The 15,343-nt window shown below is 63.8% G+C and overlaps 2 protein-coding genes across 2 annotated transcripts in view; one reads left to right on the top strand and one right to left on the bottom strand.

The window, feature by feature from the left end:
- Positions 1-56: 56 nt before the first annotated feature.
- Positions 57-6,627, bottom strand: APBA3 (amyloid beta precursor protein binding family A member 3). The gene is made up of 10 exons (XM_030509767.1): positions 5,570-6,627; positions 5,272-5,311; positions 4,716-4,861; positions 4,487-4,573; positions 4,004-4,162; positions 3,318-3,497; positions 2,970-3,182; positions 1,807-1,926; positions 980-1,120; positions 57-881 (listed from the first exon to the last, which is right to left on the bottom strand). The coding sequence occupies exons 1-10, from the start codon at positions 6,530-6,532 to the stop codon at positions 810-812; spliced, it is 2,121 nt and encodes a 706-aa protein (XP_030365627.1). The 5' UTR covers positions 6,533-6,627; the 3' UTR covers positions 57-809.
- Positions 6,628-8,839: 2,212 nt separating this feature from the next.
- Positions 8,840-15,343, top strand: part of LOC115618327 (mucosa-associated lymphoid tissue lymphoma translocation protein 1-like) — a 6,747-nt gene continuing 243 nt past the window's right edge. Inside the window, 19 exon segments of the mRNA XM_030509765.1 lie at positions 8,840-8,877; positions 9,677-9,825; positions 9,958-10,124; positions 10,622-10,752; positions 10,828-10,981; positions 11,660-11,838; positions 11,938-12,034; positions 12,154-12,204; positions 12,272-12,307; positions 12,455-12,658; positions 13,088-13,265; positions 13,542-13,616; positions 14,030-14,157; positions 14,225-14,371; positions 14,508-14,612; positions 14,615-14,664; positions 15,075-15,128; positions 15,130-15,210; positions 15,280-15,321. Coding sequence (XP_030365625.1) covers positions 9,689-9,825; positions 9,958-10,124; positions 10,622-10,752; positions 10,828-10,981; positions 11,660-11,838; positions 11,938-12,034; positions 12,154-12,204; positions 12,272-12,307; positions 12,455-12,658; positions 13,088-13,265; positions 13,542-13,616; positions 14,030-14,157; positions 14,225-14,371; positions 14,508-14,612; positions 14,615-14,664; positions 15,075-15,128; positions 15,130-15,210; positions 15,280-15,321 — 2,016 coding nt within the window. The 5' untranslated portion in view covers positions 8,840-8,877; positions 9,677-9,688.

Below are 15,343 nucleotides of genomic sequence, written 5' to 3'. Positions count from 1 at the left end.
TTGTGCCAACATCCGGCACTAGAGCTGAGCCTCCCCTGCTCCCAAAACGCAGCCTCCCATGTTCCCTACAACGTTTATTTTAACATCAGCCAAGCCCCCAGGTCAGCACCACCTTGGCCGTGGGGTGAAAACACAGCACCAGGGGTGATCCTTGGGCTCATGATCCCAGGCTTCCCAGCAGGATGTGGGCCTGGGCAGTGCTGTGTCCTGGGTTCCCTCTCTCCACGCTGAGGGCTGTGACCCAGCGCTGTACATGCGGCGTGGCTGCAGGCACCACCAGGAAAAGGCAGAGGTAGGTTCCCAGCTTGGTGCAACCGGCTGCACCCCCCAGGTTCCCAGCAAAGCCAGGAAGAAGGAGTGGGTGCCAGGGGTGCTGCTGGGTCTCCCTTGGGGTGCCAACGTGCACCCACACGCAGGTGAGCCCTGCAGTTGTGCTTCTAGCACCAGCCCCACATGGGGAAAGGCACCACTGGTGAGTGTAAAAGCACTATCGGTGGTGAGCAGATGGGGTGACACCTTTCATGCAGGGTCCCCTCTCCTCCTGCCAGCACCAGGCCAAGCTGAGGGACACGGTGAAGCGGCAGAACAGGCACTGGGAGGTGGGGAGGAGGTGCCCAAACTGTGGCACCACCGGCCCTGACAATGCTCAGGTCCCCGGAGCCTCCCACTGTGTCCTGAGTAAAGCTGAGGAGGTGCAGGATTAGACCCTGCCGGGGACCAGAGGGCTCTGTTGAGTGTGCTGGGGCAGGAAGCAGAGCCTGTCCCATCCTTGCAGTCCCAGGCACGTGCAGCAACAGCCAGGCTGGTGCTCAGAGGAAGACGGGCTGCTCCTGCCCCGTCAGCAGGCGGTACGTGGAGGCCGGCATCGTCTTGATATGGACCTGGGCAGAGACACACACATCAGCTGGGGATGCCAAAGCCCAGGCTGGAGGGTGCTGGTGCCAAACCAGCTCCGTGGGCAGCCCCGGCCCCAGCTCACCTCGCTGACAGCCTGCGTGAGGATCTGGATGATCTTCTCGTGTGGTGTTGCCACCACGCTCTGCCCGTTGATCTCAATGATGCGGTGCCCCACGCGGATGCCGCCTCTCTCTGCGATGCCCCCACGCATCAGGCTGCAGATCTGGGCAGGGAAAGAGGATCAGAGCTGTGCCCACAATCCAGGGCCAGGAACAACCACCCCCAAACCTCGCAGCTGGGCAGGCTCCCAGCAAAAGCTCTGAACTTGGGTGCTTCTCCCCCAGCACACGGCAAGGGCAGGGCTGGCCCTTTGCACATGCTGCGGGAGCCATGTGCTGAGCTGCAGCACCAGCCTTCTGCTCCCCTGGTTCTCCTCAGCTGCCCGGACCATCAGCTCCCCCCGTCGGCCCATCGAACCCTCATGCTCCCATCCGGGCTGCAGAGCCAGAGCTTCTCCCGTGGGCAGCAGCTCTTGGGCCGCAGCCATTCCTCACCCTCCATCACCCCCTCAGCTCCCACTGGCCCTGGAAATGCTCCTCTGCTTTTCCAACACCGTCTCGGAACAGGGAGCGCCTGGGACATAAGCAAGAGCAACAAATGTCCCTAAGGACATGCCAAGAAAGCCAGGAAGAAAGCACCACCCTGAAAACAAACAGCAAAGGAGCACCAGGGTGACGGATCCGACCCCTGGTGCTGCAGGAGAGCTATGAGAAGCCTTTTGCTGTGGCACAAGCAAAGGTGCTTTCCTTGCGGAACCTTGAGGAGCACTGGAGCAGCGTGGACACAGCCAGAACCGTGTGTCTCTTGCAGAAGAGTGCCTGAAGCCCTTGGCCCACCCCAAGGACTCACCACGCCGTTCTCAACACAGAAGCCCAGCTGGTACTTGGAGTCGGGGCGCCGGATGACGGCCGTGGTGACGGGGGGACAGTGCACAATGTTCAGTGTCACCTCTGTCTGGTGCTTCAGCTCCTGAAAGATGGGACATGGCTTTGTCAGACATTGGGAGGGATTGGCATGGTTGAGGGGCGGCGCAGCCACGTTGCTTATGGGAGGGCTGAGGATTAGCAACCTGCGTTCAGTTGGGAAACTGAAGCACACACAGGGATCTGCATTGCCCAAATTCAGGGAGAACTTATAAATCCAGTCCAAGATGTCTCACTCTGCCCCTGAGGCCACACTGTCCTTGCTTTCAGCTCCTTCCTGCCTGGGAGGTAGAAGATGTAACAGGTTCATAGAATCCCAGGCTGGTTTGGGTTGAAGGGACCTTAAAGCTCCTCCAGCTCCAACCCCTGCCACAGGCAGCGACACCTTCCACTAGAGCAGGTTGCTCCAAGCCCCTGTGTCCAACCTGGCCTTGAACACTGCCAGGCATGGGGCAGCCACAGCTTCTCTGGGCACCCTGTGCCAGCGCCTCAGCACCCTCACAGGGAAGAGCTTCTGCCTCAGAGCTCATCTCAATCTCCCCTCTGGCAGGTTAAAGCCATTCCCCTTGTCCTGTCCCTCCAGGCCCTTGTCCAAAGCCCCTCTCCAGGTTTCCTGGAGCCCCTTTAGGCACTGGAGCTGCTCTAAGGTCTCCCCTTCAGGAGCCTTCTCTTCTCCAGGCTGCCCCAGCCCAGCTCTCTCAGCCTGCCTCCAGAGCAGAGCTGCTCCAGCCCTCGCAGCAGCTCCGGGGCCTCCTCTGGCCTCCCTGTTCCCTCCAGCTCAGGAACCTGCCTCCTCACCCACCCTCCTCAGGCACCTGCACCCTGACACAGAAAGTTTTGTCCGCAGCTTTGTCCCCGCGTTGTCACATCCCTTCCTCCCATGCACTCAAGAGCAGGAACCGGGATGGGAATGGGTCCCACACTCCTCCCTGCTCTGCCCCACAGCCTCCTCTCACCTACCCACCCCCAAGCCAGAGCATCGGGGGGGAAACACCCCAGTATCACAGACACTCCTAGGCACATTCAGAAGCAGTGGGACTGCTTCTCATCTCTGCCAGCACTTGTCCTGCTGGGCTGGAGGAGGCTCACCCGGATGATGCTCTGGCACGTGGCGAGGGGCAGCCCCACCAGGCTCATCCCGTTGACGCACATGAGGCGGTCCCCGATGCTCAGCTCACCCGACCTCTCCGCGGGGCCCCCGTGCATCAGGTTGGCGATGACCACCGTGGGCAGGATGGAGCCCCAGCCCGACTCCACAATGGCAATGCCCAGGATCTCCCCCTTCTGCTTCTGGATACAGACCTGCGGGGGGGGGGGCACCCATGGATTATGGTTACCAGTCATGGGGTGCATGAGCCAGCACAGGTGTCCTGGGGAGCTGTGGAGGGGATGACACAGGGTACCCCCACACTGTCCCCCCTCCAAAGCAGCTCTTACATCCTTGCAGTTCTCTTGCCGGGAGAAGTGACTCAGCTCTGCATTGTATTGCTCCTGGTCCTCCAGGGCACGGCTGTACTGGCGAGGGCTCAGCTCGCTCGGGTCGATGCTGTTGGCCTCCAGGAAGCGCTGGTAGGCGACACCGAACGCCTGCCCAATGGCCTGAGCAATGACCTGGGCCTGGGGAAAGAGAGAGGAGTTGTTTGTCCCCACAGCTCTTGGCCAGCAGCTGCCAGCACCCTGCAATGGCCAACACTGTGGCTGGGAACTCCAGGGCATCCTCACTCCTTCCCTGCCTGAACAGGCCCCTGCACGATGCCAGTTTTGTCACTGGACCCCTCCATGTCATAGATCATAGAATCCCAGCCCGGTTTGGGTTGAAGGGACCTTAAAGCTCCTCCAGCTCCAGCCCCTGCCACGGGCAGGGACACCTTCCACTAGAGCAGGTTGCTCCAAGCCCTTGTGTCCAACCTGGCCTTGAACGCTGCCAGGGATGGGGCAGCCACAGCTTCTCTGGGCAGCCTGTGCCAGCGCCTCAGCACCTGAGGTGCTCAGGTGGGCTCCTTCCCCCTCTCTGTGCCCATTGCGAGCCCCTTGCACGGAGACCCAGAGCACTTGGTCACATTAGAGCAGGATGAGGCCCAGGCTCCTGGTGCAACCCTCCCCCAGGGCCTCTGCCTCCTCACATCGGCCGAGTGGAAGACGTGGCAGATCATGGTATAGAGCCGCTTCTCCCCCGTGCCCTGCGCCTGCCGCGGCAGCTTCCGTCGCGCCATGAGCACCACGAGGGAGCCGATGTCAGCGATGTAGGAGATGGTCTGCAGGGAGTGATCCATCATGGCCTCCTGCAAGGGACACACGCGCAGAAACCAGCTCTACGCTCCAAGAGACAAACAGCTCCTTCCCTCGAGGGCTCGCCCAGCTCGGGCTGGGGACCCCGCAGCTCCCAGGAGGTGCAGTTTGCACGAGGAGCCTCACGCCAGCACGCAGAGACCTGAGGGACACCACCCCGCCTGTGTGAGATGACCATGGAGTGACCTGTCTCCTCCCAGACACGTGTCCTCACTCACAGGCACCACCACCCTGATGTGTGGGTGCCAAGCAGAGCTCCCAAAGCCAAACAGGACGGTTTCAGCAGCCCCAAATCCATGTGGATGCTCCCTGCTCACCTGTGTGTCAGCGGTGAGCACCTTGATCCTCTGCGTGGAGACAAACAGATCCACCTCTGTCATGGGCTGGGACTCCCCCTCTGGGGCCTGCAGAACGAAACACCCAGGAGGTCACTGCTGCTGGGGGGCCCTGCCCCACAGCCAGGAGGTCCCTGGGCAGGTCCTGAGTGGTGCCCCATGCCCATGGGGCACCAGCCTGACGGCAGTTGCGCCCCTTCCCATCCTGCACCTTGATCCTGTCCACTGCCTCCTGGGCTTGTGCCATGCGGACGCTGGTCGGGGGGTTCCGCTCCGAGATCAGCTGCGTGGAACCCAGGTACTTGGCTCCGAAAACCACACCGTCCAGCAGATCCTCTGGGTCACAGGGGCCTGGAACTGAGGCATCGGGAGGGACTAAGCAGGGGCTGGTCCCCCCCACCTCAGGGGTACCAACTCCTGCTGCCCATTAACTGTGCTCCTACACACAGAACCTGGGAGACAACTCCTGGCACCATCAGTTGAACCAACTCTGCCCCAGGGCTGCTTCCCTCGGGCACACCCTGGAATTCCTCTTTCTCTCTTCCCAAGCCTGAAGCACCCCTATTTCCCACTCCCTGATCCCTAAAGCACCCCCATTTGCTCAGTGAGGAATTGAATGAGCCCCCTGGAGTCTGCAGCCATGTTCCCACCGTCCATGGGCACAGAGCTGGGTGCTCCCTCCCATGTGCTTCAGCCAGAGTCAGAGCAGGAGGTGGTGGGTCAGGACCCCTGGGTGCTTCTGCTGCTCCAGCATAGAAGCAACTCACCCTCTTTGAAGGTCAGGCAGGAGGATGAAGGTTCCCTGTTCTGCAAAGCAACAAGAGATCAGGTGAGGCTGTGGCTGGGATCTCAGGGGTTCAGCCAGGCTGCCCCTGGAGCTGTCTGGACCCACCAGCCTCTCCCCTGGCACACGCAGGGATCAGCCATGCAAGCGCCCCATGTTCAGGCAGCCAAAGCCAGTTCTGAGGGTCAGATCTGGGCACCAGGACCTGAGAAGAAGCCACCCCCGGCTCCCCTCTGCCCCCAACCCCGAACCCCCCAGGGAACAGAGCCCGGGGCACTCACAGTCACACTGCCCGCAGGCGGCTGCTCCTCCTCCTCCGGGGCCGGGCCGGGCGACAGGGACACCCAGGCTGGCTCTGGGGAGCAGTCCCGAGGGCCCTCACTGCTGGAGCCAACCTCACACCGCCCCTCTCCACAACACCCGCTGCCAGCCGCTCCTTCCTCCAGCCTCCCCACAGCGGCCGGTTCCTCCTGAGCCCGCAGCGCCTCCAGGCTGGTCCCACACAGGACACTGGAGCAGGCCAAGGGTGTCGTGCCGCCGGGCTCGGGCAGCCCCCCCTCGTAGCACAGGAGGCTCAGCAAGTCCTCCCGCTCGGCCTCGGCGAAGAGCAGCCCGTGGCAGGGCCGGGAGCAGGCGGGGTGCTGCGCACAGCAGCGCCGGGTGTCCAGGCCCCGGCCCGTGGCCACGTGCAGCGGGCACGGCCGGCACCGGCCCTGGCACTGCCGGCGGCCCCAGCGGGCCCGTCTCCCCGCCAGAGGGGCGGTGCCAGCGCCCGGGCCCTGCTCAGAGCCGGGGGGGCGGTCGCGGAGGTTGGGATCGAGGGTTTCGAGCTGCAGCAGCAGAGCCTGGACCTCCGGGAGTTCGTCCTCCGCAGCCTCGTCCAGCTCCATGCCCGCGGCGTCGCTGCTGCCGGGGGCCTGCAGGTGTCCCGTGGCCGCGGGGGCGCTCCCGGCACCCAGTTCCCAGCTGCCGGGGCCCCGCGGCTCAGCGCTCTCTCCCTCCTCGTCCTCAGAGACCGGGGCAGGGCCCGGGCCACGCTGGCTCCCGCGGCTGGGCAGGTCCTGCCCGGAGCCGCAGCCAGGGGCCGGGGTGCCGAAGGGGGGCTCCTGCGGCCGCCCGCTCCCCGCGCTCCGCTCCGGGCCGCCGGTCCGCGCCGCGGGCCCCTCCTCCGTGTCCATGGCCGGCGGCTCCGGCACCTCAGCGCTGCCGGGGGCGGCCGCCCGGGGGCGGCCGGCGCGGTCCATGGCGCGGGGCGGGACCCGGGGCCGGTCCGGTCCGCGCGGCCCCACCCGCCGCCCCCGGGACACGGACGGACCCGCCGCCGCCGGCCGCCGCCGCGCATGCGCTGCCCCGCCCCTCCCGGCGGTCCCCGCCCCTCCCGAGCGCTCAGCCTATCCCGGCGCGTCGCCTCCCGGCTGCGCCCCTCTCGCCGTGCCCCGCGCGCCCACCATGGCGGCCCGGGCGCTGCTACGGCTGCGGGCGGCGCTCCCCGGCCCGGCCCGCGGCTACGCCAAGAAGCCGGGTGAGCCCCCGAGCGGGACCGGTCCCGCGCCCCCGCCCGCTCCCTCGAGCCAGCCTGCTCCCTCTTCCCCGGCCCGTGCCCGGCGCCCCGTGCCCGGCCCCAGCTCCCTCCTCCCGCTGTGCCTCCCGTCCGCCCTTGTCTTCTTCCTGCCCCCGGTGCTGCTGCCCGCGCCGGGGCCGGGTTCTCCCCCCATCCCTCGCCCGGGCTGAGCCCCTGACCCCCTCCCCGTCCGTGCCCTCGTCCCGCAGCCATGAAGGCGAAGGGCAAGAGCGTCCCGAAGGAGGGGCTGAAGGCGCCGGAGGTGTGCACCGACCCCGCCATGCTCGCCACCTACGCCATGGGCGTCAATTACTTCAAGGACGGCCCCGAGGTGGCCCTGAAGCCCGACTCCGAGTACCCGGACTGGTAGGTGGTGCCCGCTCCCCCTGCCGTGTCCCTGCAGAGCCGCCAGCCCGGGGGCACCGACTGGTGCGAAGGACACGGGGGCCTGCGCTGGGAGAAGGAAACCCGCTGCTCCACAGCCCGGAGCCCCCGCTGAGCACGGGAGCAGGGGAGCAGGGCGCGCTGTGGGTGCGGAGGGCGAGGATGGATCCGCGTGTCCCAGGCACACGCTTCCATCGCTCCATCATTGTCCATTTGCTCTCCTTCCTGTAGCCTCGTGCTCTGTGTTTGCCCGCAGGCTCTTTAAGATCCACCTCGGGCCTCCCAAGAAGCTGGAGGAGCTGGATCCCAACTCCATCGAGTATTGGAGGCGCCTGCGGAAGTACAATACGTGGCAGAACAACAGGCTGAAGAAGAGCAAGAAGCTGTAGGTGCTTGGGGCTGCCCCGAGCCCAGCTCCTGCGTTTGGGCTGCTCTTGTAAATGAGTAATAAACCTCTCTTGAGACCGATGCCTGTGATGGGAGCAGTGGCCAACCCTCTGCAGGGGCTGTGAGGGGCTGAGGCAACACAAGGCACACATTTTTGGTGTATTTGGTAAAACAGAAGCTCAGGTTTTTTGCTGGTAGAGGGGCCCTGAGAGGCCCTGCGCTATCACAGCCTGCGCTGGAAGCGCCCTGCAGTGGGGTGTGGGGGGGGTTTGGGGTGGGGGATGACTGCTGGTATCACTGTGCCACCTCGGTTTGACCCAGACTCGTTGCCCAGCAGCTCCTGCCTGGCCTTGAGTTGGGCTGTGGGGACAAAGCAGCCACCTTCAAGGTCCTCCCAGCTACTAGAGAGCAGTTCAGCTGTGAAGGACCTGGGAGTGCTGGTGGATGATAAGTTGACCATGAACTGGTCGTGGTCATGAGCTTGTGGCCAGGAGGGGCAAGAGTATCCTGGGGTGCATTGGGATGAGTGTGGTCAAGGGAGGTGATTCCTCCCCCTCTACTGACCCTGGTGAGGCCACATCTGGAGCACTGTGTGCAGGTGCTGGGCTCCTCAGGATGAGAGACAAGGAGCTGCTGGAGAGGGTCCAGTGGAGGCCACAGCGATGCTCAGGGGTCTGGAGCATCTCTCTGATGAGGAGAGATTGCAGGAGCTGGGCCTGGTTAGTCAGAGAAGAGCAGCCTGAGGGGATCTCATCAATGCAGATCAATAGCTCAAAGGCGGGCGCCAGGAGGATGGGGCCAGACTTCTCAGTGGTGCCCAGTGACAGGACGAGGAGCAATGGCCAGAAAATAAAACACAACAAGTTCCACCTCAACATGAGGAAGAACTTCTTTATGCTGAGGGTGGCAGAGCCCTGGCACAGGCTGCCCAGGGGGGTTGTGGAGTCTCCCTCTCTGGAGACATTCAAACCCACCATGGGCACATTCCTGTGTGCCCTGCTCTGGGTGGCCCTGGCCTGGCAGGGGTTGCACTGGATGATGTCCAGAGCTTCCTCCCAGCCTGTTGGTGCTGTGGGAAGGGCTGAGCCGGTGCCCAGGGGCTGTGTGGTGCTCCCGGGGCACAGGAAGCAGCAGAGGGAAGCAGAAGTGCCGCTGCTGCAGCGCGGGGGGGGTCGGGGGGGTGGCTTGAACTCTCGTTTCCTCTGCGCGGGCTCAGCGCTGGGAGCTGCCGGGGCTCGGGCTGGGCCGTGTCCAGTGGTGAGTGCCCTGTCCTGTCCCCACAGCCACCCCTGGGGCAGCACCGGGGAGACCGGGGCCCTGCCTCTGCCCTGGAGCCCCTGGTGCTACCCAGCCCCTGCGCATGGCTTGTTCTGGGCACTGGCGGCTGCGTGCGTGGGTTGGGAGGAGGAGGAGGAGGGAGCCGGTCCCTGGGTGCTGCCCCCTGATTTATGCCGTGCTCCCCTCTCTGCCAAAGCCTTTGCGAGGGTCAAGGGGACCCGAGGTGGGTCCCAGGACCCCCCTGTATACTCCCCTACCCCGCCCCGTGCTCCTCGTTGTGGCCCAGCAGGGCTCACACTGGCTCTGGAGCCACCACCCAGGGGCCTGGTGCTGGTGAGGGGGCTGCTGGTGCCCCACTGGGGTCTCTGCTGCTGCCCTCTGTGGTGGGCCCTGTTCTCTGTGTCCCCTGAAGGGACAGGGACAGTCACTGAACATCCCCTCTTTCCAGTTCCCTGGAAGATCCCTGTCCTGGGGCTGGGCTATCATGGCACTGGCTCCTCACCCAAAGCTGGGGGCAGAGCAGGGTCCCCTGTGCTCCTCTTGTGGTTCATGCCCTCCATGGAGGGGGAGCTGGTGGCATTCCTGGCTGGCTGCTGGCAGCCAGATCCCAGCTCCTCCCTGCGGAGGCTCCTGCAGGGAGGTGACTTGATGCCAACGAGCTTGTGCTGGTGCTCTTCCTCCTGATCCATGCGATGTGGGGTGGTGGCCGGTGGGGCACAGACGCTCATCCTCACCCCATCACCACTGAGTGCTGTGGTCCCTCTGCATGCCCGGGCAGGGGCCGGGCGCGATGGGGGACTGGAGCTCGCCTGTCAGCTCGCTGGGTGAGGATGTGGTGGCCCGGCTCTGCCAGCTCCTGGACAACACCGGCCGCGGCTGGCGCAGGTTGGCTGAGGTGGCTGCGGTGGAGAAACGCTTCAAGTGCAGGTAGGGGCAGAGGGGATGTCCCTGAGTGACAGAACACCGTGGGCTGAGCGAGGTCCCCACTCGCCCTATGGTGGCCACAGCCTGGGCTGGGGGAGCTGGGCTGCAGTGCTGAGCGCTGCGGGCACCTTGCAGTGAGGAGGAGCTGGAGATGTGCTCACTGAAGGTGCTGGAGCCCCATGGCAGCCCCACGCAGAGCCTCCTGCAGCTCCTGGCTGAGCGTGACTGTACCCTCCAGGACCTGCTGGGCTGCCTGGAGAGGATGGGGCACACACAGGCCTGCCACGTCCTCAGCAGCGCCGGTAGGGACGGGCACTGGGGTCCCACAGGGCCTGGAGAGGGGCACCAGGGGCTCAGTAGGGGGAGATGAGTGCTTCCTGCTGGTGGTCTTGCTCTCGGTAGCAGCGCCCAGGGTGGGGTGGGCTGGGATGGAGGCAGTAGGGTGAGACAGGATGGGGTGTGGTGGGATGGGAGAAGAAGGGATGGGATGGATGGATGCAGTAGAGATAGGATAGGACTGGGGGGTGGGCTGTGACAGGACAAGAAGGGATGGGGTGGGATGGGACAGAACAGAATGGAATAGGACAGGGCACGATGTGACAAGATGGGATTGGGTGGAGCAGAGAGGGGTGGAATGGGATGGAACAGGATGAGGTGGGGTGGGTGGTGGTACCGGATGGGACAAGGTAGGATTATGTGGTTGGGCAGGGCTGAAGGGTGGGATGGGACAGGAGAGGATCATATGAGCTGGTGTGGGGTGGGGGTCTCAGCCAGCCCAGGCTGGTTTCTCCTCTCCCAGTCCAGGACATGATCCGCATCGTGGTGCAGCCAGAGTCGCAGGTGGTGGCGGAGGGGACGCGGGTGTCCCTGAGCTGCCGGGCCACCGGACCACCGGGGCTCACGTACCAGTGGTTCTGTGGGAGGCAGGAGGTGAGCTCCCACCCTGGCCATGGTGGAGGATGGGTCAGAGGGACCCCCAGCTCCTGGTCACCTCCTGTCCTGTAGGTGCCCGGAGCCACGGCCCCGGAGCTAGTGGTGGACACGGCCGCGCCGTGGGGCCGTTCCGAGTGGTTCATCTGCCGCGTGAACTGCGGGGCCACCTTCACCTTCTCCCAGTGGGCGCATGTCCGGGTAGAGAGGAGCAGCAGCCCCAGTGCAAGTGAGCCCCGAGATTTGGTCCCCAGGCTGGAACCTGTGGGGGACCACTCATCCCATCAGAAATGGGTGGCTCCGCAGGGTGTGTTGCACCCCAGCTCTGGACCTTCTGGGGCTACGGTGCCCATGGAGCAGCTGAATCATGGAATAGTTTGAGTTGGAAGGGACCTTAAAGCTTGTCCAGTTCCAACCCCCTGCCACGGGCAGGGACACCTTCCACTAGAGCAGGTTGCTCCAAGCCCCTGTGTCCAACCTGGCCTTGAACACTGCCAGGGATGGGGGCAGCCACAGCTTCTCTGGGCACCCTGTGCCAGCACCTCAGCACCCTCACAGGGAAGAGCTGCTGCCTCAGAGCTCATCTCAATCTCCCCTCTGGCAGGTTAAAGCCATTCCCCTTGGCCTGTCCCTACAGGCCCTTGTCCAAAGCCCCTCTCCAGGTTTCCTGTAGCCCCTTTAGGCACTGGAGCTGCTCTAAGGTCTCCCCTTCAGGAGCCTTCTCTTCTCCAGACTGACCCAGCCCAGCTCTCTCAGCTTGGCTCCATACGTTGAGAGAATACCCCGTGCCTTCCTCATGTCCACTTGTCTCATGCCACCCATGGGTGCCAGGACCTGCAGGTGAGGGACCTGCAAGCAGCTCTATGCAGCTCTGGGTGCCCAATTTGCTGCTTCATCCCCTCCCCAGCTGACGGTTACTGCCCGACCATGTCAGGGCTGCAGATCCTGCAGCACCCACAGCCGTGCCGCCTGGCCGAGGGGGACACGCTGGTGCTGGAGTGCCGGGCCATCGGCAGCCCACCGCCCCAGTACCAGTGGTTCAGGAACCAGTGTCCCGTGGAGGGTGCGCAGGCACCACAGCTCCAGGTACGGCAGGACCCCTGGCATGGCACAGCCTGGCCTGGCAAGCATGGCATGGCACAGCATACCATGGCATGGTAGCACCCTGCTTTGTCCCTCTGGTAGGTGAAGCTGGTGACAACGGCCGAGCGGGGCTGCTACTCCTGCCGCGTGTTCAACCTCTTCCATGAGCTCTGGAGCCGGGAAGTGGATGTGGAGATCGGTGAGACACCCCCCCCAAGCCTGGGTGTCCTAGCTCTGCTCTGCTCCACCCCATCGAGCCTTCCCGTGGTTTTGGGGTGCTGCCACCCGTGGGGATCCCTGACCCTCCGTTTGCTGCAGGCCCCCGGCTCTTCACATCCGGATGCTCCTGGCAGGAGGGGATGGAGGTAGGTGCGGGCAGGTCCCAGCCGTGCTCCCAGCACTGCGGGGCTGTGCCACAGGGTTTCTCTCTCCCCAGGTTCCCCGGAGCACGGCAGCCCCAGACAACTCTATGGTAGGAGCCTGCCCAGGATGGGCTGGTGGCCCTGGTACCCAGGGACAGTGACACTGGCCACAGCTGGGTGTCACCTCTGTGGGGTGAAGGTTTGGGGACAGCAGGAGCATCCCGCTCTGTACCCAGCACCAACTTCTGTCCCAGCAGCCACTGACAAGGTGGCCCTGCTCATCGGGAACATGCATTACCTGCACCACAAGCAGCTAAAGGCCCCTATGGTGGATGTGCACGCCCTCAGCACCCTCCTCCGACAGCTTGACTTCAAGGTGGTGTCACTGCTGGACCTGCGCAAGGCAGAGATGCAGATGGCTGTCAATGAGTTCCTCCTCCTCCTCGACAAGGGTGTCTATGGTGCGGTGGCACCCGGCGGGGCAGCTCCATCCAGGGGGAGCTGGGGGGTTGTTTTGCTGCTGGGCACTTGGGGGTGCTCAGGGAGGGAGCAGGCACTGGCAGGTCAAGGAATGTTGTGGGTGAAATTGTGGCTGCCCCATCCCTGCAAGAGGTGATGGAGGCACCATCCCTGGAGACATTCCAGGCCAGGCGGGATGTGTTCTGGGCAACCCGATCCAGTTGAAGATGCCCCTGGTCATTGCAGGGGCTTAGACTAGGTGACCTTTGAAGGTCCCTTCCAATCCAAACTGTTCTATGGTTCAAGGCCAGGTTGGACGGGGCTTGGAGCAACCTGCTCTAGTGGAAGATGTCCCTCCCCGTGGCAGGGGGGTGGAACTGGAGGAGCTTTAAGGTCCCTTCAACCCAACCCAAGTCACTGCTCACCTGCAGGTTTGCTCTACTACGCCGGGCATGGCTATGAAAACTTTGGCAATAGCTTCATGGTGCCCATCGACGCGCCCAGTGCCTACACCTCTGCCCACTGCCTGTGCGTGCAGCGGGTGCTGCAGGGCATGCAGCAGCGCCACACCAGCCTCAACGTCTTCCTGCTTGACATGTGCCGCAAGAGGTGACCCGGCCCTGGCCACCAGCCTGGGGACAAGCTGCCACGCTGGGATGTCCCGGCACAGGGGTTCCTGAGGGTGCTGGTTCCATGGGGAGTGGAGTGGAGTGGGGAATCCACAGGGTCCCATCCAAACCCATTGGCTTTGGTGCACCAAGGCATCAGCGCCCCAGCTGAGCTGGAAAACACCACGATGGGTGGGCAGAGGGGCACAGGGCAGCCCACAGGGTGCCCTGGGGTGGGGGTTGGGTGACAGCAAGTCCAGCAGCACTTCTCTTGCAGGAACCTCAACGACGATGTCATCCCAAATGTCGGGACACTGCAGGTCACGGCCAACATCGTCTTCGGCTATGCCACGTGGGTCCACCCCCTGCTGCCCCCAACACAGGCATCAGGGAGGAGTCTCCCATCATGGCTTGGCTGTCTTTGCATCTGTGTCTTTTCCCCTCCATTTCTGAGCAGCATCGCCTCCTCCAGTCGATGCTGGAGGTGGTGGGTGAGTGGCATCATCCAGTCCCATATGGGGCAGGAAGATGCCCACTGTGCTTCTTGGGGACAAAGCCCTGAGGCTCCTCTGGAGCACAGGGATTTGGCCTGATGATTCTTTAAGCATCCAGGGCCTCGTGTGGCTCCCACCTCTCCCCACCATGGTGGCCAGATGGGTCAATGGAGCGGGTAGAGCTGGGGGCACCCAGCTTTGGCTTCCCCAGGGATTGGGGGCTGGTTCCCAGGGGAGTGAAGCATGGAGTAACGCTGCCCCGTCCCTGCAGGTGCGCAGACGCTGAAGCCTACGAGCTGAGCCAGGGCGAGCTCTCCAACGGCATATTTGTCACCTTCCTCAAGCGCTGGCTGCTGGAGGACGAGAAGATCACAGTGTTGCTGGACAAGGTGGCCGAGGGTGAGTGGGGAGCAGCAGGGAACAGCAACACCCTCTATGGCCTGCACCGACCCCTGTCCCCCCGCAGACATGGGCACACTGGAGATCACGCGGGGCCGGCAGGCGCTGGAGCTCCGCAGCAACCTCTCAGAGAGACGAGCTCTGACGGACCCCATCCACGCACCAGCCCGGGACGAGTCCTCGGCCAGGAACCTCCAGTGGTCCAAGGCTCATGGTGAGAGTCACAACGTGCTGGTACAGAGCTGCCAGCCTGGAGGCAGGAGCATCACGTCCATGTCCCCACCCCCAGGTGGTCACCTCACCCATGGGCACGGCTCAGGTCGAGGCCTGTGCTCTCCATCCCATTCTAGTCCTGCCGGAGAGCCGGGCCCTCAGCTTTGACTGTGGTGTCACCATCCAACTGGGCTTTGCCGCTGAGTTCTCCAACATCATGATCATCTACACGCGCGTGGTGGCCACCCCGAGGACATCGCCACGTGTGAGGCCAAGCTCACCGACATACCTGAGGTGGGAACGGGCAGCCCAAGCCCATGACAGCGCGATGCTGGGGAATAGGGTGGGGGGACCATGGTGGTTTCCATGGTTGGATGCCATTTGTGGTTGGAACCAGATGCTCTGTAGTTGGAACTACCTGCTCTTAAGCTCCTTTCAAACCCAAACCATTCTATGGCCTCAAGCTGCACCAGGGAAGGTTTAGATGGAGATGAGGAACAATTTTTCCCCAAAGGGTGCTCAGGCATTGGAACAGGCTGCCCAGGGCAGGGCTGGAGTCACTGTCCCTGCAAGTGTCCCCAAACCGTGTAGCCGAGGCCCTCAGTGCCATGGATTAGTGGTGGCCTTGCCAGTGCTGGGAACGGTTGGACTTGATGAGCTCAAAGCTCTTTTCCAACCTCATTCGTTCTATGACTATGTGGCAGGAGCTGGGTGTGGACCTTAAGTGCACCAATAAGGGGAACCCGGAGGACATGGGCAGGCCCATTGGCGTCCACCTGGAGCCTCAATTGCCCTTCCTGCTGCCTCTACAGCCGGCTCTGTGGCTTGCAGAAGCTGCAGGTAAGACCCTTACGAGGCCGGGGGCTGGAGCTGGCCACGGCTCCTGCTCACACTGCCCGTGCCCCGCAGCGGGAGCTGGTGTTCACCGTCTGCCTGCAGTACCGGTACCGGGCATGGAGGACTTCGTGGAGGA

Source organism: Strigops habroptila, chromosome 20, assembly GCF_004027225.2.
Source record: "Strigops habroptila isolate Jane chromosome 20, bStrHab1.2.pri, whole genome shotgun sequence".
Lineage (NCBI taxonomy): Eukaryota > Metazoa > Chordata > Aves > Psittaciformes > Psittacidae > Strigops > Strigops habroptila.
The sequence above is the reverse complement of the archived record's forward strand: the minus strand, read 5'-3'. Positions and strand labels throughout refer to the sequence as shown.